General features: G+C 42.4%; 2 protein-coding genes across 2 annotated transcripts in view; both read right to left on the bottom strand.

Annotated features, from left to right (window-relative positions):
- The window catches only part of LOC145343249 (cardiomyopathy-associated protein 5-like), an 80,033-nt gene extending 77,510 nt beyond the window's left edge, over positions 1-2,523 (bottom strand). Inside the window, exon 1 of the mRNA XM_080189348.1 lies at positions 2,119-2,523. Coding sequence (XP_080045474.1) covers positions 2,119-2,252 — 134 coding nt within the window. The 5' untranslated portion in view covers positions 2,253-2,523. The remainder of the gene's footprint in view (positions 1-2,118) is intronic.
- Positions 2,524-6,839: 4,316 nt separating this feature from the next.
- Positions 6,840-26,983, bottom strand: part of tent2 (terminal nucleotidyltransferase 2) — a 78,266-nt gene continuing 58,122 nt past the window's right edge. The window contains exons 14-15 of the mRNA XM_080189347.1: positions 26,394-26,473; positions 6,840-7,959 (exon numbers count right to left, since the gene is read on the bottom strand). Of these exons, the coding sequence (XP_080045473.1) occupies positions 7,879-7,959; positions 26,394-26,473 (161 nt within the window). The 3' untranslated portion in view covers positions 6,840-7,878. The remainder of the gene's footprint in view (positions 7,960-26,393; positions 26,474-26,983) is intronic.

Genomic DNA, 26,983 nt, shown 5'->3' with positions numbered 1-26,983 from the left:
GTATGAAAGCAGAAAATGCTGGACTAGGTTAATCCTGATGAAGGGTCAGGCCTGTTGTTGGTGTATCTTTTACTTATAGACGCTGATCACGCTGATGTGCATTTCTAGCAATTCCTGTTTTAATTACATTTTTCCAATCTTCACTTTCTCTCTTATCTTTATCCCCATGACCTGCAGCCAGTGTGCCAAATGCTGGAACTCCCACTTTCATTATCATGGCTGTCCTTTGTGGATTTTGTTTGGGAGACTTTTTTTCCCTGGATTGTAAAGTTAATAATAAGTCATGGCACTGAGGTCAAATTTGATATATTCAGTTTAATTACACTGTATGTTCGCATTACTGCCAAAGGCATGTTTGTAGAATCATTGGATGGTTACACCACAGAAGGAGGCTCTTTGGCCTGAAGTGCTTATGCTGGCCCTCTGTAAGAGCAACTCAACTAAATTGCACTCCCTTGCCTTTTCCTGACAGACCTGCAAATGTTTCTTCTTTGAGTGTTTATCCAATCCTGTTTTCCATCACACTCTCCAGTAGTACATTCCAGGTCCTAATCACTTGCTGTGTAAAGACTATTTTCCCTCCTGTGACCGTCAATTATTTTACCAAACTCTTTAAATCAGTGTTTTTTGGTTGTCATTCCTTCCCCCATAGTTTCTTTCCTACTCTGCCTAGCCCCCTCATAATTTTGAATACCTCTATCAAATCCGTCTCAATCTACTCTTCTTCAAGGAGAACAGCACCAGAAACTGGAGTATAACGGGCTAAAGAAACAATTTGTGTCATATATCAGACCATGAATAACACTCCAATTTAAATCAATTGCCAGATGCTTCAGTTCTTGTATGCAACCACATCATTTGAGTGGGCTAGAGTTGTCAATCCTAGAGGATTGGCCTGGAATCTCCAGGAATTGCCTGGAATGGAAGATCAATCTCCAGGACACTGCTGTCTGCAAGCCAGGAGAAAAATCATGGGGAGATTAAAAAAAAAGTTTTGTCATTTTCTTTGAATATTTCTCTTTACCTGATATAGAAAATGCTGGTGTTGGGGAGATGATTCACAGAACCATAGAATCCCCACAGCGCAGAAGGAGGCCATTCGGCCCATTGAGTCTGCACTGACAACAACCCCACACAGACCCTATCCCCGTAACCCGACGTATTTACCCTGCTAATCCCCCCGACACTAAGGGACGATTTAAGTCCACCTAACCTCCATATCTTTGGAGCGTGGGAGTAAACTGGAGCACCCGGAGGAAATCCGCACAGGCATGGGGTTATTGTGCAAACTCCACACAGTCACCCGGGCCTGGGTCCCAGATGCTGTGAGGCAGCAGTGCTAACCACTGTGCCAACGTGCTGCCCATTGTGCCATTTGGCTAACAGTCAAGCATCACTCACCTGGGTAATGAGTCTTTTTACTTCCCAATTGGTGAAGAAAGGCAATATCTCATCAGCAATAAAAACAGAAAATGTTGGAAAATCTCAGGCCTGACAGCAACTGTGGAGAGAGGACAGAGCCAATACTGGCTCCACAGATGCTGTCAGACCAGCCGAGGTTCTCCAGCATTTTCTGTTTTTGCTTCAGATTCCAGCATCCGCAGTATTTTGCCTTCATTTAACACCTCACCAGGATGGATGTGTTGGATACTAATGGCTGGAGCCAGGGGGCCAGCCGTGTGATGAAATCTCCAGGAATACATTTGATCACAGTTGGCAACTCCAGATTAAGCTAACTTCTACTTTGACAACTTCCCCAATCCCATAAAGCGCTACTACAAGGAAGAGAGAGCCCATCTTTGCTTTTATTCTTGCCCAGCCAAAGTGTCATTCCAGAGGGACGTTCCATTAAATGCAAAATTATTTTAGTTCTAGCAGACAGCTAGTAGGAGGGGCAGAGTTGCGATCGTATCTGGTGTCATAGTCACTTTAAATAGCCAACAGTGCAAACACTGTCACTGCCAAAGTGCAGGCGAGGAGCCTGAACAAAATTAATTTGATCGCCACACAATTGCATTTGATACCATATTTACAACCTTTCCCAGCACCAGCCCCGATGGCAAATTAAGCCCCAAATTATTCCATGGCTAAAGCTGTTTCCCCTCTAAATCCCATTACCTTTCTCCAAGTTCCTCCTCCTCCTCCGTTTCCAACACTCCACCTTCACACGTTTCATCCTCCAGCGTGAAGGAGATTTCTGGCTCAATTTTATCTGCGGTTTCTGCAGGAAAGCAAGCCTCCAAGTTTTCCATTCTCGCTGCTATTTCTCTTCACACTGCCGGTTTAACGGAGAGATTCTCGAAGCCCGGTCATTACGGAGCCCAGGTTTCCTGAGTCAGGGCGCTCTTTAAATAGAAATGGCAGCGCCAACAAATAGGGACTTCCCTTTGCCTCCCGAACCTGACTGTCCCCTGGGTCCTAAAGCCCACGAGAGCCGATGTGGATCATACAAAGATAATTCCGGAGCACATCTTAGTTCATTCAACCAGAGATTCTAACATTATCGCCCACCTCCTCCATTGCAGCAGCGACTCCGAACTGCTGGCATTGGGTACATGGGCGTTTTCTTCGTTGCAAAAAAAAGTACGTATTTGTATTGGCTGTCAAGCATCTTGGGACGTCCCGCATGAAAAGTAAGTCTCCCCCTTTTATAAACGATTCAGGGATTGGGCTTCCACTGCTTTAGCTGGATTTATTTCTTACATTGATCATTGTGAAATAATTTCCTGCTAATCAATCCTATAACTGTTTGTTATTGATTTCTATTTCCACAGTTTGTAGTTGTATTGTGGGTTAACTTTTTTGTCTGGTCTTGCCAACCCTGCCTGTCGCCTCTCAGAAGTTTCATTGCTAGGTTGAGGGTGCTGACTCAAATCCCTTAGAGTGGAGCTCAGCTCTCCTCTGCCCGGTTTCCAGTTTTTAAATATCTAATTTGTTGGTGACTGGAACTGGAGGCAGAATGAGAGGTGTGGTGCAACTTGGAGCACCATAATATTTCACAACTCACCAACATCGAAATTAAACTACTTCTAATTGCAAAAATTAAATGGGGTCCTTACTTTGAGATATGCCGACACTAGAAATGAATTAACAGGCACCATTCAACTCAAAGTACCTGGCTTCCCAGTACATCTAGACCTGAAAATCCATCCTGGAACCTTTAATAGAACCCTGGAACCTTCTCCAATCAGTACCCAAAAACCCAAGGAATTCTGTCTTTCTTTGCCATGTTGCTATTCCTCAGGTTCACTCATCTCAAATATTGCCAATTCTGGCACCTACCCTCAGGTATAGCCAGACATCTTCACTATCGCCATGCCCTTCTCATACCTGTGGGATCTCTCAGCATCCTTGAATGCTTCTTTCTCATAGAACTTGATGGATGTCTTCATCTGCCATTAAAACTTCAGCATTTTCTTTTCCCAATGAAGCATCAACACGTACTGAAAAGCACAGTTCATGTTTCAGGGATGGATCCTTCACATGTGGTTCCTTCTTGGGCAGGGAAAAAAGGGGGAAACAAGGTTCTTCTTGAAGCAAACTTGCCAATGCTAGCAAGCTAGTTCCAAAAGTTCATGGGAACACAAAAAATACACATTCCAATCTTCAAGGGATTACCTCCCCATTCAGCTCATCTCAAACCAGCAAGTTGGATCAGCATCCTACTTGGCACTTAGGAATGAGGTTCGGGATTCGAAACTGTTCCAATAGATCAGCACAGCAGCAGTTCCATTTCAGGCACTATTTGAAAATTGTTCCAAAGCACTCAGCATATGGTCACATGAAGCAGCACGGGGGCACAGTGGTTAGCACTGCTGCCTCACAGTGCTAGTGACCCAAGTTTGCTTCCCATCTTGGGTCATTGTGCAGACATCATACAGACATTCTCCCCCTGTCTGCATGAGTTTCCTCCCGATGCTTCGGTTTCCTCCCACAGTGTACCCGAACAGGTGCTGGAGTGTGGCGTCTAGGGGATTTTCACAGTAACTTAATTGCAGTGTTAACGTAAGCCTACTTGTGACACTAATAAATAAACTTTACTTTAAAAACTCATCTACTCAACAATTGGAAAATTGCCCTGGAATGTCACGACCAAAAGGACAATTCTAATCTGATGAATTACCATCTAGTCAGTCTACGCTTGATTAAAATGATGGAAGGTGTCATTGATAGTGGTATCAAGCATCACTTGTACAATAATAAACTGTTTATCAGTGCCTGATTTGGGTTTTACCACAGCTACTCAGCTCCTGAACTCATTAGTTATGGTCCAAACTGGGCAAAAGAGCTATTTTGAAGTGTGGTGAGTGCCTACACTTGAGATCAGGTCAACATTTGACCAATTGTGGTATCAAAGAGCCCTAGAAAAATGGGAATTGAGAAAAACTGTCCACTAAATAATCAAAATTAACACCAAGGAAAATGGTTGTGGTTGCTGGAGAACAATGATCTCAACCCCAGGACATTGCTGGAGTTCACGAGGGTAATGCCCAATGCCCAAACATCTTCCACTGCTCCTTTAATGACTTCATCTCCATCATAGGGTCAGAATGGAGATGTCTGCTGATAATTGCACAATGCTTAGCACCATTTGTGCCTTCTCAGATAACTGAAGCTATCCAGGTTTTGCTGCATATGGACATGAATTTTGTTCAGGCTGGAGCTGATAAATGGCAAGTAACAATCATGCCACACAAGTGCTGTGCGATGCTCATCTCTAACAAGAGAACGGAACTATTTTCCCATGACATTCAACAACTTTACCATCACTGAACCCCCACCATCAACATAGGTGTGTTCCATTGATTAGAAACTGAACTGGACTAGCCATAAAAATACTGTGGCTACAAAAGATCAGAGGCAGGAAATTCTGCATTGGAAACCTACCTAAGCCTGTCCACCATTTACAAAGCACAAGTCAGAAGTATGATGGAATATTTGCCACTTACCTGGAGGTAAGCAGCTCGAACAACACTCAAGAAGCTCAACCCTAACCAAGACAATTCACCACCTTAAAAATTCACTCTCGCCGCCAGTGACACATCATGGCAGCTTTGTGCCCTGCATACAAGATATATTTGTAGCAACTCAAAGTTTCTATGGCAGCAGTTTTAAACTCATGACCTCTACCACCTAAACACACACAAACTGCAGATACGTTGGAACATCACTACACGCAAGTTCCTCTCCCAGTCACATACCACCTTGACTTGGAACTATATCACTGTTGCTGCATCAAAATTCTGGAACTCCCTTTCCTCTGCTCATTGTGGGTATATCTACACCAGATGAAGTGCAGCAGTTCAAGAAAGCTGTTCACCACTACCTTCTCTAGCTCAATTAGGGATGAACCACAAAATAGTGACCTTGTCTGTGATACTTACATCCCATGAAAGAATAAAACTATTGATGAAACTTACTGCAGAATATGCCACACTTTTGAAAATTATTTTAAAAATGGTTTCAAAATGCAAATCACAAATCAAGTATTCTATTACCCTTCTGATATATTTTGCTAAATTAGTTGTTCGAAAGCCCAGTTGTTAAATGTATGGCTCTTGATTATAGAGTCAGGAAGGTATGGGATTAAGCTATACTCTTTCCAGTATACAGTAAAAAGGCTTGCTGCTTGCCCAGCAACATAACATACTAATCACATTTGATCAAACTGTGGTTCAAATGAAGTCTGCACTGATCTATAGAAGCTGGCTTTGGGGCAGTAAAAACTATAGGGAAGTACACTCCCTCGAGAAAAACAAAGTAAAACTTGCAATTAACAACAGTAGAACAGTGTATCAGAAATATTTATTTATTTACAGTGTAATTCATACCATTTTATGGAAATCACTTGGTCCAGACAAGTTAATAAGGAATGGCCGCAACAATAAACCTACTAATTAATCTCTCTTACCCCTGAATGACTTCTATACCAAATGAGGCCAAATAATTGTGCGAAAATGTGCTTTGCTAACCAGACATTATATATTTCTATAATAAACAAACATGAGAACATTCACAAAGTTTGGTTTTCACACATTATACTTATGTTTTTAGAATGTTAGATTTAAAAATACTTAAGTCAATGATTTGAGATTATTTTTAAAACATCTCATTTACTTATTACACTAACTCAAGGAATTTCAACTGATCAGTGACGAATTTAAACTTTTCCTTCATTATCTTTACATGCTGTTTCCATTATCTTCAATTAGATGTGATTTTGTCAACATTATATTCATTGCCTAACCTTCATTAGCCATCCTTTGCATAAGCATGTAAAGATAATTGCAACCTTCTTAACTTAATACTATGGTCTTGGCTTGAATCAATTGTGCGGATGATTTGGCCTCTCTTTACTTGCATTCTTCTGTAAAAAATAAAAATAATTTAATCACAAAATATTTAAGGATAGAAATCTGAAATGGTAACATGATCCTGAAATAGTATAAAACTTTTAGTTCCATTTATAAAGCAGCTACAAATTTAATGTTGAATCAAATTGGAAAGCTTTTCGAATTAGGTGAGGCCATGCAAACTGCATAAAGCTTGTACTGCAATGTTACCAAGTAAACCAGTGCAACACTGATTTCAGTCTATTCTGCAGCAAAATAATTGGATCTGTGACTGTGCAAATATAATGAATACTGCAGATTAATCCTTGTGGGACCCTAAACTTACTTTTTTTTTCCATTCATAACATGATGCAAGTTGTCTCATGATATTGAGCCGAAGTACATGCAAACATCAAATTCAAAAATGCTAGCATCAGGTTCCAATTACAGCAGGTTGGCGATTGAATCAATAACTATGTAAAAGTATACAATATTTCACTGTAAATGCTTGATTCAGTAAAGTTTTTTTCCATATGCGAACTTTATTTAAATTTAGACAATATACAAAATACAAAAGGGAATTTCAAAAGAAAAATGATATATAGAACATAGCAAAAACTGATTTCTGTACTTTATACAATAAACTTAGACAACAATAAACATAAAAAGTAACAAGTTCATTACTTAAAACGACAGCACTTTTTGAATTTGGCCTCTAGAATGGTTTAATAAATAAACTGAAAAAACCTCATCTTTCACCAACATTTTGCTTAGCATCCTACAAGATGTATTTTCTAATTTTTTTTACTTATAGTAAATATAGGATGATTTAGATGGCTGGAATTAGATGCTGGAATTAAGTTTTATTTGATGTCTAAGAACAAAGGACTGAAATATGAAAACATATTTGCTCAGTATATGGTACATCAAGTCACAATGATGGGGAGAAATGGATAAATATATATTCTCATTCTGCAAAAGGAGGCAGCAATTATTGTTCAAATGGAGCAGGACACCTTTCAACACAAAAGTGAAAGTTTAGTACAGTTATAACACTGCAAATGATAGCCCTGCCACCATTCAATATAGTGCAATTGAGATGGGTGTATTTGCTAAACATTCCATTATTTACCATTTCTTGTATTCTTCCCACTTCCTTATCCCTTACCAAATTGCACAGACCGAACTTTGCAGCAAATCCATTAAAATCACTTAAGTAAATGTTTTATCTTTGAGGATTCAGAAGTATCTTTCAAAAGAAGACCTTGTTTTAATAATCATCTGTCCTTAATTCTAGGATTCTATTTTTCAGTGTTCTTATTACGTAGGCTTCATTGCCAGCTTGTTGCGACAAATGCAGGAAACAAAGAAGACAAAAAAATCCATAGTTTTTGTTGCCACATAAAAGACAAAAAAAACTTTATAAATCATTTTAAATGAAATCATCACTGCCAGACGAAATCCTTCCATTGGTGGAAGCATCAGTGTTTGTTTGCAATAGGATTTCCACTTTTCTTCAAGACAGCACCTGCTAGTAGACAGTCCGTCATCTTCCCCCACACTCTGTCGCCGCTGCTGCAGGTAGGATGCTGAACAAGTCTCTCTTATCTTTAAGCCTGTGCCATGACTAAAAAAAGAAATCAAAAGTGAATCACTGCATCTTACATACATTCTATGCTGTTATTAAAAACATGATCAACTTATGCACAATAGTACGGTGGTAGACATTGGAAGTTCGAGCCTCCCCACTATAGCAAGTTGTGAAATTGAAACATAAAATTCTGTTAAATTATGAACAGTGGTTAGAAAAAGCCACTGCAAAATCGTGAGTTTGTTGCAAGAACTTAATTGGTTCATTTTCGCACCAGATAATGGACCCTACACAAACAGAATTCATTAAATATTAAACAGAAATGTGATACCAATTGAAATCCATTGAGACAAACCATGTTACATTGATAAACACTTTGCAAGTTATTGGGTTAACATAAAAGTATAACTGATTCATGAATGTCTTTTAGGGAAGGAAATTTCCCATCCTTACCTGCTTCAGCCTTTTTATAATTTCCAGACCCTCAACTATGTGACAAACATTTAATTGTCCTATGAAATCACTTAGTAAGCCACTTGGCTGCATCAAAGCATCTGACAAAAAGTGCACAACCAGCTCAGTTGATCCTTCCTCATCATCAGGGAACTAATGCCAAAGCTGGCATTATGCCACACTTTTGAAAATCATTTTAAAAATGGTTTCAAAATACAAATCAGAAACCAAGTATTCTATTACTCTTCTGATATATTTTGCTAAATTAGTTGATTGAAAGCCCAGTTGTTCGTGTATGGCTCTTGATTATTTTGTAGTTTTGTCTTTTTAGCCAAAATATTTGATAGTTATGGAGGAGTGAACAGTATGTAAATCCAGATTGTGGGAGTACAGTTCTGGCCCAACACCTCTGGCACAGATAGCTAGTTTTGAGATGCTAGATCTGTTAATCTATGCCATTGAGCTTGGTGCAATAGTAGATATCTCCTCAGTGTGGAGATGTGATGATCACTTATGCTTTCATGGATGCTTTCTTGGATAAGTAGAAGTGCAACACAGATAGATAGTGACATTGACATTCTCGTAGGCTGCCGCAAACCCAATTGCAAGTTACTGGGTTAACATAAAAGTGTAACTGATTCATGAATGTCTTTTAGGGAAGGAAATTTCCCATCCTTACCTGCTTCAGCCTATATTTAATTTCCAAACCATCAACAATGTGACAAACATTTAATTGTCCTATGAAATCACTTAGTAAGCCACTTGGCTGCTCAGTTGATCCTTCCTTATCATCAGGGAACTAATGCCAAAGCTGGGAGGAGTATCACACAGACAAGTTGAGCACCAATCTGATAATCATACTCTCAGAATTATATCCATCAACTAATGCCCCATTCTCCTCGATCAGCAACCATAGCATATTTTGTTCCATCCAGACGACAGAGACCCATGAGGTGGGACAAAATGGTACCCCTCCTAGATGGTTCGCAACTGTGATTAAACATATTTTTAGAGGTTTAATCACATGACTTGACCCCACACTCTTGCCACAAGTCAAAAACACTTTCATCCACGTGATCCACTGCCTTCCTACACCATTTAGAAAACACAAAAAATTATTATTTAATTGGATAATGCTTGACTGTCAACTAAATTACCTCCCCCCCCCCCAACAAATTTTCAATATTTTTATATTAGAACACAACAGCGCAGTACAGACCCTACGGCCCTCGATGTTGCGCCGACCAGTGGAACCAATCTAATGACCCTCTAACCTAAACTATTCCAATGTTATCCATATGCCTATCCACTGACCATTTGAACGCCCTTAAAGTTGGCGAGTCCACAACTGCTGCCGGCAGGGCATTCCACAACCTTACCACTCTCCGAGTAAAGAACCTACCTCTGACATCCGTCCTATAATTACCACCCCTTAATTTAAAGCTATGTCCCCTTGTGTTAGCCATCACCATCCGAGGTAAAAAGAGGTATTGGGTAAAGAGAAAGACAAAAATAATCTACTTTTGGTGACCTGACAATTTTTCTCCAGTGTTACACACAGCAGTGTCTTGGAGATTGATCTTCAATTTCTGGAAACCTCAGGCCAATCCTCAATCCTAGCCCTGGCAGTTGAGATGCTGAGTGACCCTATAAATAATTAACCATGGTTCTAAAGTCAGCCTATCATTGGTAAGAATACTTGCTGATTACCGTTCACTACTGAATCAGTTCTCCATATTGAACATCAGTTAGAGTCAGAGGAAACATTGAGGGTAGCAAGGACACAAGAAAGTACTACATTGGGAATTTCAATCACCAAGAGTAACCTGGTAGATAGACAACGAACCAAGTTTTGAATTATTTAGTTGTCAGACTGGGTTTGCGGCAGCCTACGAGAACGTCAATGTCACTAATCTATCTCTGTTGCACTTATCCAAGAAAGAATAAGTAGAAGTGATCATCTCATCTCCACAAGGAGGACAACTTGAAATGTCTGCTACCGCACCAAGCTCAATGGCATAGATTAACAGATCTAGCAGCTCAAAACTAGCTATCTGTGCCGGTGGTGTTGGGCCAGAACTGTACTCCCACAACCTGGATTTACAGACTGTTCACTCCTCCATAACTATCAAATATTTTGGCTAAAAAGACAAAATTACAGTGGGGCTCAAAATGCCAGAACATTCATCAAATAAAATGTGAAAATTGAAAACTTTCTACCACATACTGCACTACAAAATGGCTTATGTTAAGAACATAAGAACATAAGAAATAGGAGCAGGAGTAGGCCATCTAGCCCTTCGAGCCTGCCCCGCCATTCAATAAGATCATGGCTGATCTGTCGTGGCTCAGTTCCACATTCCCGCCCTCTCCCCATAACCCGTAATCCCCTCTCTTATCAAAAACCCATCAACCCGCGTCTTAAAAATATTTAGCGAGGCAGCCTCCATCACTTCAACGGGCAGAGAATTCCAGAGATTCACCACCCTTTGAGTGAAGAAGTTCCTCCTCAACTCCGTTCTAAACTGTTCCCCCTTTATCTTGAGGCTGTGCCCCCTAGTCCTACTATCCTTTCTGAGCAGGAAGAGTCTCTCCACCTCTATCCTATCCATCCCATTCATCATCTTATACGTCTCAATGAGATCTCCCCTCATTCTTCTAAACTCTAACGAGTACAAGCCTAATTTATTCAGCCTCTCCTCATAGCTCAACCCCCTCAACTCCGGCATCAGCCTAGTAAACCTCCTCTGCACTCCTTCCAAGGCCAAAATATCCTTGCGTAAGTACGGCGCTCAAAACTGCACACAGTACTCCAGCTGCGGCCTCACCAATGCCCTGTACAACCGCAGCAAGACCTCCCTACTTTTATATTCAATCCCCCTCGCTATGAAGGCCAGCATCCCATTCGCCTTCTTGACCACCTGCTGCACCTGCAAGCTGGGTTTTTGCGACTCATGCACAAGGACCCCAAGGTGCCTCTGCACCGTCGCCTGCTGCAGTTTTTCGCCACGTAAGTAATAATCCTTCCTACCATTATTCCTACCAAAGTGGACCACCTCACACTTGCCAACATTAAATTCCATTTGCCATTTCCTGGCCCATTCGCCCAGCCTATCGAGATCCTTCTGCAGACTCTCCACACCCTCCGCACAATTTGCCGTTCCAACAATTTTGGTGTCATCAGCAAATTTCGACACCCTACACTCGGTTCCCTCCTCCAGATCATCTATATAAACGGTAAATAGCTGAGACCCCAGCACCGACCCCTGGGGCACTCCACTAGTCACCATCCCCCAATCCGAACAGCACCCATTGACCCCCACTCTCTGCCTCCTATTTTACAACCAGTCCTCTATCCACGCTAACACCCTACCCCCAACTCCATGTCCCCTGACCTTCTGCAATAACCTCTTGTGCGGTACCTTGTCAAACGCCTTCTGAAAATCAAGAAAGACCACATCCACTGGCTCTCCTCTATCCACTGCCCTAGACACATCCTCATAGAACTCCAGTAAATTTGTCAGACACAACTTCCCTTTAACGAAACCGTGCTGCGTCTGCTCTACCAAGCAGTTCCCCTCAAGATGCCTCACTATTTCCTCCTTGATGACGGATTCTAACATTTTACCTACAACAGACATTAAACTAACAGGCCTATAATTCCCCGCCTTTTTCCTGGCACCCTTCTTAAACAATGGCGTAACATTAGCCGTTTTCCAATCTTCCGGCACTTCCCCGGAATCCAGCGACGTCTGGAAAATAACCACCAAGGCATCCACTATCACCTCCGCCATTTCTTTCAGAACCCTCGGATGCATTCCATCCGGTCCTGGCGACTTGTCCACAATCAGCCCCTCCAGTTTGTCGAGCACCGCCTCTCTAGTAACAGTAATGTCATTAAGACCCTCCAGTCCTACCACCTTTCCATCTCTAACACCCAGCAAATTATTCACGTCCTCCTCCGTGAAGACAGAAACAAAAAAGTTATTCAAGACCTTAGCCATATCCCCATCCCCTACCACTAAGTCCCCCTTCTCATCCTCTAAGGGACCAACGTTCACCCTAGCCAGCCTCTTCCTTTTCATATATTTATAAAAACTCTTGCTATCCTTTTTTATATTAAGCGCTAGCCCAGCTTCATAGTTTCTCCTACCCTTCTTTATCAATCTTTGTTGACATTTAAACCTCTCCCAATCCTCTTCTCGCCCACTACTCTTAGCTACTCTAAATGCCTCCGCTTTTAACACTTTCCTTCACCTCCTTCGTTATCCACGGCTTATTACCTCTCCTCCTACTGTCCTTTTTGACCATCAGAATAAATTTCTGCTGAGCACCAAGAAAGATCTCCTTAAAGATCCTCCACTGCTCCTCAGCAGACCTTCCCTCCAACGCGCTCCCCCAATCCACATTCGCCAATTCTTCTCTCATCCTACCGTACTCCCCTCTGTTCAAACAAAGGATGCGCGTCCGGGAACCCACTTTCTCCTCCTCCATCTGCACCAGAAACTCCACCATACAATGATCACTCTCCCCAAGAGGATCCTTCACCGCAAGGTCCCTAATTCTACCCGCCTCATTACATAACACCAGATCCAAGATAGCTCGCTCCCTCGTCGGCTCCAACACACACTGTTCGAGGAAACTATCCCAGCAGCATTCCAAGAACTCCTCCTTGAGCCCACCGCGTCCAACATGGGTCGACCAATCTATATGTAGATTGAAATCCCCCGTAACTACGGCCGTCCCATTCCTGCACGCCGCACTTATTTGCGCGTTAACAGCCCGCCCCACCTCCAGATCATTATACGGGGGCCTATAGACGACACCCACCAGCGTCTTCCTCCCTTTGCTGTTCCTAATCTCTACCCACAACGATTCCGCTTTCTGCTCCTTGGCTCCAATATCATCCCTTGCTACCACCCTGATGCTATCCTTAATCAGCAGAGCTACACCCCCCCCTTTTTCCTCCCGCCTATCCTTCCTAAACACTTGATACCCCTGGACATTCAGCTCCCAGTCCCTGTCACCTTGCAGCCACGTCTCTGTAATGGCCACCAGACCACATCCATTTGTGCTGATCTGCGCCACCAGCTCATCCACTTTATTCCGAATGCTTCGTGCATTCAGATAAAGTGCTTTCATCCCAGCCTTCACCTGGACCCGATTTGCCGTAACGCCACCAGCCATACTCACGCCCCCTACTCCCTTTATTATTGGGACATCCTTGGCCTCTTCTCTTACCTGTACCCTCTCCTTAACTTTAGACCCCGTAATGTCACCTACCCTCGCACCCTCCCACCACCCCCCCCCCAATTAGTTTAAAGCCCTGTCTACAGTCCTCTTTACTCTATTCGCCAGCACTCTGGTCCCAGCACGGTTCAGACCCACCCCATCCCGCCCGAACAGGTCCCACCTACCCCAATACTGGTGCCAATGCCCCATAAATTCAAACCCATTCCTCCCACACCAATCCCTGAGCCACCCATTCACTTCCTTAATCCTATCAACCTTACGCCCGTCTGCACTCGGTTCAGGCAGTAGCCCAGAGATAATCACCTTGTCGGTTCTACTTTTTAATTCCATTCCCAGCTTTTTATACTCCCTCCCCAGATCCTCAGTGCGCATTTTGCCTACGTCGTTGGCACCCACATGTACCACAACGACCGGATTCTCACCCTCCCACTCCAGGTTCCTCTGCAGCCCAGATGCGACATCCTGGACCCAAGCACCAGGCAGACAACACACCCTTCTGTGCACTTTGTCATTGTGACAAAGGTCAATACCCTTCACCCCACTATCCCCAATCACTGCTACGTTCCTTTTCACCTTCTCTTTGCCTATGTCCTGCTGCATCACTGTACCGTGTGCAGTTTGCTCACCAACCTCACCTCCCTCGTCCTCGTCCAGACTGGAAGCAAGAACCTCAAATGTCCAGACTGGAAGCAAGAACCTCAAACCTGTTATGCAGATTGAGAGGCTGAGGCCTCTGCTCCCCACCCTCCTTCCTCCTCTCCCCACCCCCCTTCCTCCTCTCAGCAGCCCCCTCTTGTTCCTGACCCTTAGAGTTAGCTAGTCTCGGTGGGGGGGGGGGTGGATGTCACTTGCACCCCATTGACAATGGCGCCCTCTCTCCCCCGGTGAGCCTCAGCGTCTGTAGCTCAGAGGCCAGCTCATTTACCTTGAGCTGGAGCTCCTCCAGCAACCTGCACTTACTGCAGACATGGTCACCGGGAAGGACCCTGGGGTCCATCAGTTCCCACATCATGCAGAAACAACACATCACACGCCCCTCCATATTCACTGTAGTAGTATTGAAAATTTCCACACAAACTTACCTGGCCCTTTTTCTCTCAAGCCCTTTTGATATTAAGCCCTAATAGCTCACTCTGCTCCCCCTCACTCCGCTGCCCGCTGTCTATACCAGGCCTCCTTTTAAACCTGGCGCTGATTTAAAGCTTGCTGGCCCACAACTCCCTTCTAAGCACTCCCTCAGAATTCTTAAAGAGGTAAATACAATGTTTTTTGTTTTTGACATTGATATTCTCCTCCATTTATTTTCCATGCCTTACATGTGTAAATTCTGGATTGTGTATTTTAGGATTATTTTGCCTGAAAGGTAAGAATCGAAATAGAATGCACTAAAATCTTAACCCCTTCCTGCACCATACATTATGAAGATTTGAGTACGACATTTGCCAGTTTTCTAAACGGGCATTTCTCTAAAAGGAACAATTTGCTGGTCATCTTTAAAGAGATAATTTGCATACAAATGACATACACTCACCACCAGGAGGTGGAAAAGAAGGGCAACCAAAGCTTTTTACCATTTATATATATGATCTGGAGGAGGGAACCGAGTGTAGAGTGTCGAAATTTGCTGATGACACCAAGATTGGGGTAACGGCAAATTGTGTGGAGGGTGTGGAAAGTCTGCAGAAGGATCTAGATAGGCTGGGCGAATGGGCCAGGAAATGGCAAATGGAATTTAATGTTGGCAAGTGTGAGGTGGTCCACTTTGGTAGGAATAATGGTAGGAAGGATTATTACTTACGTTATGTTCTTATGAATGATCCTTGGTGAATGAAGCAGAAAAAAGGGTGCACATGACAGATTTCAGGCTGATAATCCAATGGAGAACAAGAATAAATATAGAAGGTTCAGGGGAGACGTGAAAAAGAAAATGAGGGGCAAAAAGTGAGTTTAAGAGGAGATTGGCAGCTAACAAAAAAAGAAAATCCAAAGGTCTTTTATAGGCATAAAATAGTGCAAGGATAGCAATAGGAGTGTTGCAGCCAATTAGGGATGAAAAAGGAGATTCAAGCTCAGAGACACTAAATTGATACTCAGCATATTCTTCTTTGGTAACGGCAGATGCAATTAAAATCAGAGTCAAGATGAGGCAATTGAAATGCTGACTGAGCTAAAAAGCAGAGATATTAGAAAAGCTGGCTGTACTGCCATAACCTTCCAATCCATTTTAGATGTAGAGGTGGAGCCAGAATTGGAGAATTGTAAATGTTACACCCCTGTTCAAAAATGTGCAAGGATAAAGCCAGCAACCATAGGCAAATCAGTTTAACCTTGATGGTGGGAAAGCTTTACGAAATCATAATTCAGGGAACAAGTGTGGATTAATTAAGAGACAACAAGGAATTGCTAAGAGAAAATCACGTTTAACTTATTTGATTGAGTTTTGTGATGGGGTGACAAGAGGGGTTGATGAGTTTCACATGGAGTCTCAAAAGGCTTTTTATAATGTGCTGCATAATTGGATTTCTCGAAGCCTGGAGTAAAAGGGATAGTGGCAGCATGGATACGAAGTTGGCTGAGTGACAAACTGTGAATGGTCACATTTCTGCCTGAAGGAAGGTCACTGTATGGCTCTCCATAGGTCTGCATTAGATCACTGCCTTCTTGATAACCATTAATCCCTAGGCTTGGTCTGCAAGGCACTATTTCAAAACATGTAAATATCACAAAACTGGAAGTATTGTAAACCACAGAGGATCATGATAAATTTGAAGAGGACACAGGCTGGTGGCATGTGCAAACATGTAACAAATGAAGTGTGAAACAATGCACTTTGGTAGGAAGAACAGAGACAATGTAAAATAAAGGATATAAGGGGAGTACAGGAACAGAAAACCCGAAGATATACATGTACCAATCATTAAAAGAAGAGAAGTTGAGAAATCAGCTAATAAGGCAAACAGGACCTTGCAATTTATAAACTGAGGCAAAGTATCCAAAAGTTAAGTGGTTATGACAAACTATTATAAAACACTGCTTTGGCCTCAACTCAGGGCACACATTGTTGGAAGTTTTAAAAATTAATATTTTAAGTGCGACGACCATTTTTATAGTCAGAGCAGATATATTATTTAGCATAGCAAACATAAGAACATAAGAAATAGGAGCAGGAGTAGGCCATCTAGGCCTTCGAGTCTGTCCCGCCATTCAGTAAGATCATGGCTGATCTGAAGTGGATCAGTTCCACTTTCCTGCTTTCTCCCCATAAAACAAATGTGATTGGAAGACATTTTGAACTACAGGCAGTCCTCAGCTTTACTATATTCAAGTTATGATGGTTACAAGTTGACACCCAATTTAGGCTTTAGAGAGTCCATTTCAACTTTAGGACACCATGTCAACACGTTCATATTTGCATACTGACATTCTATGCTGCCCATTCATATAACTGGACAGGTTGAGCCATTTTAACTTTACTAATATTGATTGGAATTGTTATAGCTCTAGCTCGTTAGAGGGGTCAGTTTTTGTGCAAAGTGTGCAGGAAGGTTTTTTGACTCAGTATGTAGATAGGCCAACTAGAGGTGAGGCTATGTTGGATTTGGTGCTGGGAAATGAGCCAGATCAGGTGTTGGATTTGGAAGTTGGTGTGCATTTTGGTGATAGTGACCACAATTCAGTTACGTTCACCTTAGTGATGGAAAGGGATAGGCATGAACCTCGGGCCAGTGGTTTTAGCTGGGGGAAGGGTAATTATGAGGCTATTAGGAGAGAATTAGGAAACATAGGTTGGACTAGGAGATTACAGGGATTGGGAACGTCCGAAATGTGGAGTTTTTTCAAGGAGCAGCTACTGCGAGTCTGTGATAGGTATGTCCCTGTCAGGCAAGGTGGAATTGGTAAGGCTAGGGAACCGTGGTGCACCAAAAAAGTTGATTCGTTGGTTAAAAAGAAAAAGGAGGCTTATGTTCGGATGAGACGTGAGCACTCGGATAGTGCACTAGAGAGCTTTAGATTGGCTAGGAGGGAGTTGAAGAGCGAGCTAAGAAGGGCTAAAAGAGGACATGAGAAGACTTTGGCTGATAGGGTTAAGGAGAATCCTAAGGCGTTCTATAGGTATGTCAAGAACAGAAGGTTGGTTAGGGCAAGGTTAGGGCCAGTTATAGACGGCAGAGGGAAGTTATGTGTGGAACCGGAGGAGATTGGTGAAGCATTGAACCAATATTTCTCTTCGGTGTTCACGCAGGGGGACATGGATATAGCTGAGGAGGACACTGGGTTGCAGGGGAGTAGAATTGACAGTGTTACAGTTGATAAGGAGGATGTGCTGGATATTCTGGAGGGTCTGAAAATAGATAAGTCCCCTGGTCCGGATGGGATTTACCCCAGGATTCTCTGGGAGGCAAGAGAAGTGATTGCAGAGCCTCTGGCTCTGATCTTCAGGTCGTCGTTGGCCTCTGGTATAGTACCAGATGATTGGAGGTTAGCGAATGTTGTCCCATTGTTTAAGAAGGGGAACAGAGACTTCCCCGGGAATTATAGACCGGTGAGTCTCACTTCTGTTGTGGGCAAGGTTTTGGAAAAAATTATTAGGGATAGGATTTATAGTTATTTGGAGAGTAATGAGTTGATTGGAGATAGTCAGCATGGTTTTGTGGCGGGTAGGTCGCGCCTTACTAACCTTATTGAGTTTTTTGAGAAAGTGACCAAAGAGGTGGATGGGGGTAAGGCAGTGGACGTGGTGTATATGGATTTTAGTAAGGCGTTTGATAAGGTTCACCATGGTAGGCTTCTGCACAAAATGCAGATGTATGGGATTGGGGGTGATCTAGGGAACTGGATTAGGAATTGGCTAGCGGATAGGAGACAGAGGGTAGTGGTTGACGGTAAATATTCATCATGGAGTTCGGTTACAAGTGGTGTGCCTCAGGGATCTGTGTTGGGGCCACTGCTGTTTGTGATTTTTATTAATGATCTGGATGAGGGTATAGTTGGGTGGATCAGTAAATTTGCTGATGACACCAAAGTCGGAGGTGTGGTAGATAGTGAGGAAGGGTGTCATAGTTTGCAGGAAGACTTAGACAGGTTGCAGAGCTGGGCCGAGAGGTGGCGGATGGAGTTTAATGCAGAGAAATGTGAGGTAATTCACTTTGGTAGGAATAACAGATGTGTTGAGTATAGGGCTAACGGGAAGACTTTGAATAGTGTGGAGGAGCAGAGGGATCTAGGTGTATGTGTACATAGATCCCTGAAAGTTGGGAATCAAGTAGATAAGGTTGTTAAGAAGGCATACAGTGTCTTGGCGTTTATTGGTAGGGGGATTGAATTTAGGAGTCGTAGCGTTATGTTGCAACTGTACACAACTCTGGTGCGGCCGCACTTGGAGTATTGTGTGCAGTTCTGGTCCCCACATTACAGGAAGGATGTGGAGGCTTTGGAGAGGGTGCAGAGGAGGTTTACCAGGATGTTGCCTGGTATGGAGGGGAGATCCTATGAGGAGAGGCTGAGGGATTTGGGGTTGTTTTCGCTGGAAAGAAGGCGGCTAAGAGGGGATCTTATTGAAACATATAAGATGATTAGAGGTTTAGATAGGGTGGATAGTGATAGCCTTTTTCCTCTGATGGAAAAATCTAGCACAAGGGGGCATGGCTTTAAACTAAGGGGGGGGTAGTTATAGGACAGATGTCAGGGGTAGGTTCTTTACCCAGAGGGTGGTGAGGGATTGGAATGCCCTGCCTGCTGCAGTTGTAAATGCGCCTAGTTTGGGGGCGTTTAAGAGGTCTGTGGACAGGTTAATGGACGAAAAGGGATTGGTTTAGGTTAGTGGGTCATTGTTGTTGTTTTTTTTTTTAACTGGTCGGCGCAACATCGTGGGCCGAAGGGCCTGTTCTGCGCTGTAATGTTCTATGTTCTATCTTTAATTAGGTTGGAAACAAAGTGTTTTATTATGTTAATTTTTTTGGCATAAACATCATGATTTTAATGCATTTATATGCACTCTGATTGTTCAAGGTTAAACAGACAACTGATATTGATCAATGGCTCAATTAAACCTTCTCGACACAAACCAAAGAACTTGTGTTAAGGCATGAAGCATCAACAGTTGACTCAGAGTTGACAGGGCAAGACTTGAGAGCCTTGAGCTGTTTTGGGTGGCCTGTAAGTGCTTCTGGCCATGGTTGAGAAACAAATCCTATATTTATAGCCTTGTTCTTATGGGGAAATTGGTTCCAACTTACAATGTTTGAAGTTTATTTATTACCACTGCAGTGAAGTTATTGTGAAAATTCCCTAGTCACCACATTGCAGCGACTGTACACTGGGGGAGAACTTAGCGTGGCCAAAACTGCACATGATACTCCAGGTGTGGCCTCACTAATGCCCTATACAATTGCAGTAAAACATCCCTATCCCTATATTCAAATCCTCTTGCTATGAAGGGCAACATACCATTTGCCTTCTTTAATATGCCTGTTGTACTTGCACACTTACTTTCAGCGACTGATGCATGAGGACACAAGGTCTCACCGAGTATCCACCTTTCTCAATTTATACTCCTTCATGTAATAATTTGTCTTCCTATTATTGCTACCAAAGTGAATAACCACGTTTATCCACATTATACTGCATCTGCCAAGCATATGCCCATACACACACACACACACACACACACACACACACACACACAGCCTGTCCAAATCATGCTGAAGCATCTTTGTATCCTTCTCACAGCTCACCCTCCCACCCAACTTTGCATCATCTGCAAATTTGGGGAGAATATATTTAGTTCCCTCTTCCAGATCATTAATATATAATGTGAACAGTTGGGGTCTTAGTACAGGTCCCTGTGGAACCCCATTAGTCACTGACTGCCAATCAGAAAAAGACCCATTGATGCCAACTCATTGCTTCCTATCTGCTAACCAGTTTTCTATCCATCTCAAGACATAGCCTGAGAACTGCCTGTAATCTAGATGATATTTAAAAAACTAAACTAGATGCAACATTGTTGGAAACCAACCAGATTAGTCAAATAAAAAGTGATTTAACTGTCAGTAATTTAAAAAAAGTAATCAATTTATGTACATGGCACAGTGGTTAGCACTGCTGCCTCACAGCTCCAGGGACCTGGGTTCAATTCTGGCTTGGGTCACTGTCTGTGCAGAGTTTGCATGTTCTACCAGTGTCTGCGTGGGTTTCCTCTGTGCTCCAGTTTCCTCCCACACTCCAAAGATTTGCGGGTTAGGTTGATTGGCCGTGCTTAGTGTCCCTGGATGCATAGGTTAGAGGGATTAGCAAGGTAAATATATGGGGTGATGCAGATAGAGCGTGGGTGGGGTTGTTGTCAGTGCAGACTCAATGGGCCAAATGGCTTCCTTCTGCACTGATTTTACGTATTAGAAAGGCTGGTAATATGATTTGCAATATAAAGTCTGTAGTTTTTTTATTCATTCACGGGATGTGGGCATTGCAAGCTGGCCAGCATTTATTGTCCATCCCTAGTTGTCCTTGAGAAGGTAGTGGTGAGCTGTTTTCTTGAACCACTGCAGTCCATGTGCTGTGGGTTGACCTACAATGCCGTTAGGGAGGGAATTCCAGGATTTTGACCCAGCCACTGTGAAGGAAAGGCGATATATTTCCAAGTCAGGATGGTGAATGGCTTGGAGGGGAGCTTGCAGGTGGGTGGTGTTCTCATGTATCTGCTGCCCTTGCCCTCCTAGATGGATGGGGTCGTGGGTTTGGAAGGCGCTGTCTAAGGATCTTTAGTGAATTGCTGCAGTACATCTTGTAGACTAGCTCACAATAAGAGACATAGCTTAAAGGAAGGCATTGATTTAAGATTAAGACAATGTGTGTGAGATGCGGAAATAAGCTAGAACCAATAGAGTTAGCTCATCTCATTATTGACAAATTATAGACAATTAGCTATTTCCAATAACTTTGCTAAGTGGGCAACTGACAGTGATCAGTGACTTCATCATATCCCACACCTACTGAGGAACTCAAGTATAAAATAAAGTTTTGAGAGGTCATTTTTGTTAATATGTTATCCACATTTTTGGGTTCTCACTTCACATCTTCGGCCTGGTCAACCAAGGAAAGTAGCAAGAAGTCTATTTAACTGTTCAAGTTCAACTTTTTCCTCTTACTGTTAATTAAAACTCTGCTTTTTGCTTTCTAATTTTCTACCTTTTAATGATTAATAAATCTTTTGAATTTCCCATTTCATTCTTGCCAGATGGCAAGTCTTGTAGAACCTGATTTAATTCACAATTGGAGATTTATTGCAAACTATGATTCAACTGAGAACACCTTAAGAAGGATGTGAAGGCTTTAGAGGGGGTGCAGGAAAGATTTATGGGGAATCATTCCAGGGATGAGGGACTAGTACGGATAGATTAGAGAAGCTGGGAGCTTACTCCTTGAGAGAAGATTTGATGGATGTTTTTCAAAAACCACAACAGGTCTCAATAAAAAAGGGCAAAACCGTTGCCATCGTCAGAAGGGTCAAGAATCAGAGAACATCAATTTGGGATTGGCAAAGGAAGGAACAACAACACAAGGAAAATCGTTCCTACGCAGCAAGTGATTAGGATCTACACCACTATAGAATGTGGTGAAAGCAGATTTAATTGTTTAATCATTAAAAGGAAGTTTAGAAGCATCAGAGAAAAAAATATTTATAAGGCTACGAGGCAGGTAGAATTAGGGAACTTGCGGTGAAGGATCCTCTTGGGGAGAGTGATCATTGTATGGTGGAGTTTCTGGTGCAGATGGAGGAGGAGAAAGTGGGTTCCCGGACACGCATCCTTTGTTTGAACAGAGGGGAGTATGGTAGGATGAGAGAAGAATTGGCGAATGTGGACTGGGGGAGCACGTTGGAAGGTAGGTCTGCTGAGGAGCAGTGGAGGATCTTTAAGGAGATCTTTCTTGGTGCTCAGCAGAAATTTATTCCGATGGTCAAAAAGGACCGTAGGAGGAGAGGTAATAAGCCGTGGATAACGAAGGAGGTGAAGGAAAGTGTTAAATTAAAAGCGGAGGTGTTTAGAGTAGCTAAGAGTAGTGGGAGAGAAGAGGATTGGGAGAGGTTTAAATGTCAACAAAGATTGACAAAGAAGTTGCTAAAGAAGGGTAGGAGAAACTATGAAGCTGGGCTAGCGCTTAATATAAAAAAGGAATGCAAGAGTTTTTATAAATATATGAAAAGGAAGAGGCGGGCTAGGGTGAACGTTGGTCCCTTAGAGGATGAGAAGGGGGACTTAGTGGTAGGGGATGGGGATATGGCTGAGGTCTTGAATAACTTTTTTGTTTCTGTCTTCACGGAGGAGGACGTGAATAATTTGCCGGATGTTAGAGATGGAAAGGTGGTAGGACTGGAGGGTCTCGATGACATTACTGTTACTAGAGAGGTGGTGCTCGACAGACTGGAGGGGCTGATTGTGGACAAGTCCCCTGGACTAGATGGAATGCATCCGAGGGTCCTGAAAGAAATGGCGGAGGTGATAGTGGATGCCTTGGTGGTTATTTTCCAGACGTCGCTGGATTCCGGGGAAGTGCCGGAAGATTGGAAAACGGCTAATGTTACACCGTTGTTTAAGAAGGGTGCCAGGCAAAAGGCGGGGAATTATAGGCCTGTTAGTTTAATGTCTGTTGTAGGTAAAATGTTAGAATCCGTCATCAAGGAGGAAATAGCAAGGCATCTTGAGGGGAACTGCTTGATAGAGCAGACGCAGCACGGTTTCGTTAAAGGGAAGTTGTGTCTGACAAATTTACTGGAGTTCCATGAGGATGTGTCTAGGGCGGTGGATAGAGAGCCGGTGGATGTGGTCTTTCTTGATTTTCAGAAGGCGTTTGACAAGGTACCTCACAAGAGGTTATTGCAGAAGGTCAGGGGACATGGAGTTGGGGGTAGGGTGTTAGCGTGGATAGAGGACTGGTTGTCAAATAGGAGGCAGAGTGTGGGGGTCAATGGGTGCTATTCGGATTGGCGAATGGTGACTAGTGGAGTGCCCCAGGGGTCGGTGCTGGGGCCTCAGCTATTTACCATTTATATAGATGATCTGGAGGAGGGAACCGAGTGTAGGGTGTCGAAATTTGCTGATGACACCAAAATTGGTGGAAAGGCTAATTGTGCGGAGGGTGGTGAGAGTCTACAGAAGGATCTAGATAGGCTGGGCGAATGGGCCAGGAAATGGCAAATGGAATTTAATGTTGGCAAGTGCGAGGTGGTCCATTTTGGTAGGAATAATGGTAGGAAGGATTATTACTTACGTGGAGAAAAACTGCAGCAGGCGACGGTGCAGAGGGACCTCGGGGTCCTTGTGCATGAGTCGCAAAAACCCAGCTTGCAGGTGCAGCAAGTGGTCAGGAAGGCGAATGGGATGCTGGCCTTCATGGCGAGGGGGATTGAATATAAAAGTAGGGAGGTCTTGCTGCGGCTGTACAGGGCATTGGTGAGGCTGCAGCTGGAGTACTGTGCTCGAAGGGCTAGATGGCCTACTCCTGCTCCTATTTCTTATGTTCTAGCTGTGCTGTTCTTGCAGGAAGTAGCATGGACACATGAATGGCCTCCTTGCTGCAAATAATCTATGAAATAAGTCATATTTTAAAATACATGATTAAAATAACAAGTACACTTTGCCACTGAAACTAATCACACAGTTACAAATCACACAATCTGAATCCGGCTCCTTAAATACCCTCAGAACATTAACAGTAACAACTTAAAATAATCCATTTTTTGGGGAAATGCTCTATTGTCCAACTTTTTTCATTTAGCTCTTGACGTTTTGTAAAATTACCTATGTAAAACTATGGCAACAATTTTGCTCTTTCAAACTTGACTTAGTGGGACCATGAGCTCAGGCGCAGGGGTTGGGAGCCAGATAAACAAGGGATGAGTGTGGGTTCAGCAAGACTGCAGAAAGAAATCCTCGTCCCCACAGTGATCATGTTGCACAGCACCAATTTTCCAGTTTAGCTCAAAATTCATTAAGGTTTTTTTTAAAACTTATCTTAAAATAAGCACTTTATGGGTTTCTACATGGCTACTACTTTTGCATTCATTATTACTTGCTTATCTCACACTTGAAATCCTAAATTTTCACCTGCTCTATTTAGAATGCATTAAGCAAAAATCATTAGATTGACATTAAAGTATCAATAGCAGTAAAAAAAATTAACAGAACATCTTTCAATTCCCTTCTGCTTATAGCTGTTTAGCAATTTCACAATTTACTGAATGGGACAATGGCAGTTGGTGGCAACTTGAGCGAACTCACGAGCGGCCCAGGAGATGTACCGTGAAAACAGACATTTGAGTGAAATTTTTTTTTTAAACTACACTGCTAAAAGAATGTTATGTTACAAATTTGTGTCACAAATCCCCAATCTGAGAAAGTGCTCGGGCTTGCCCTCTTGAGCCCCAACCAGCTCCCTTGATCCCAACTTGAACTGACTAGTCCCCACCACCTGACCCGAATACCCCAACTCATCTGCCTACCTGACACGCAGCCCATCTACTACCCCACCACCTTACCAAGTTACTATACTCACCACCTCCCTTCTCTCCATAGCTGATTTCAAAGCATCTTTGGTACATTCAAACTCTACCTACCAGAATATGGCAACTAGTGCTAGAAAAAGGAATGCAGTTTCTATGTAAATTCTCTGTTCCTACCTACATGTTTTGCTGCATTGATTCAGATGCAAAGAATCTTTCATCAGACGATCGTTCAGAAAAAAAAATCGGTGAAAGGTAAGTGCATTATTTTTTGTCTCATCAGGGTCAGAAATAGGGGATTTTCACAGTACCTTCATTGCAGTGTTAATGCAAGCCTACTCATGACACTAATAAATGAATAATAATAATAAGGTTTCAGTTCCTGATGGGAAGATTTGGGCCTGTATTCTAAAATACACCCTGATTTCCAGATTGCTCAGCTAAGGAAACGTCCTCACCAACCTGGCAATATACCTTCTCGGTAAGGCATTGGATTGCAGCCCTTCTAAAACTAGCCTCAAAAATTTTTACCCCTTTGTTTTTTCCTTCCATCTTTGATTGTATTGCCCAATCCCAAATCTTCCTGAAGAATCATACTGACTCTAAACATCAACTCGATTTCTCTCTCTGCAGATGCTGCCAAACCTGCTGAGTTTTTCTGGCATTTTCTGTTGTGGTACTAATCTTCCTTGTTCTCCAAGGACTAACAGGTATGTGCCTCCGGGGTTTGTTTCAATTCCTTCAGTCCAGTTTCTGTTCTGCCCAATGCAAAAAACGCTAAGCAAAGTAGTCTGAAATCTTTTTCTACAATAAAAAATTATCACTACAAAACTGTTCTTGTTCAGGAAGATAATACCCTGAAGATAGTCATGAGTACTCTTTGGGTAAAAGAAGATGGATTTGATGGAAGTGTGTGGATTGGTTATAATATAACTGGAAGCAGCCACTGACTTTATTTTATTTACACTTGCTCATTTACTGTGTAATAGGATTTAGTTCATTCAGACATTCGGTGATCATTAAAGGTGCTATATAAAACCAAGTCTTTAATTTCTCCAAAGCACTTATCTCTGATTTTGAATGAAGATTGATTATATCTTGGTGTGCTCTGTACAGAAGAATTTATACTTTATAATAACTGGTTTCAGAATTCAAATACCGTAAACATATTTCATGAAGACAAACCATCATGTTCGTTTTAACCTTAAAATTAAATTGTTTGAATATAATGTACATTAAAAATCTCAAGCTTTCTAGATTTTACCTGGACAAACTCCTTTTTGATCATGTCAAACTTGCATTTTTCATGTACAGCTCGTGCTGTGTTTGTTCTGTCAAAAGGTTCTGCAATAGCAAAAATATGGACATCGAGTTAACCACAATGCTGATTTTCATTATTTTACATAAGTACTTTGGTATAGGCAGGCAAAGAACAATGCTCTTATTCCTCTGAAATGCAGACCTTTCTTAGTACGTACTTAGAAAATCAATTGTATTATTAATCCAAAATATATAACATATCTGAACTGCTAACAAGTGCAAACACTTAAATGCATTTTGCTTCAGCAGTTGTAGCAGAAAAGTTATTCTCAGCACATTCACTCTGATCCACATGCCAATAGCATTATTCTACTTAGGATTGAAAGCCCCACATTTATCAAAAGATGAGGATGGCAGAAATCAGAAATAAAAACAGAAAATGCTGGAAACACTCAACAGGTCCATCAGCAACTGTGGAGAGAGAATTAGTGCTTCAGTTTGATGAACTTTCATCAAACTTTTAATGCCCCTTTCAGATCATGTATGAACAGAGTTCAGCAGACTACGTAATTTAGAACATACTGGGGGATTTCA

The sequence above is a fragment of the Carcharhinus amblyrhynchos genome, chromosome 5 (assembly GCF_965287045.1).
Source record: "Carcharhinus amblyrhynchos chromosome 5, sCarAmb.v2.hapA, whole genome shotgun sequence".
Lineage (NCBI taxonomy): Eukaryota > Metazoa > Chordata > Chondrichthyes > Carcharhiniformes > Carcharhinidae > Carcharhinus > Carcharhinus amblyrhynchos.
This window is presented reverse-complemented; position numbering and strand designations above follow the sequence as displayed.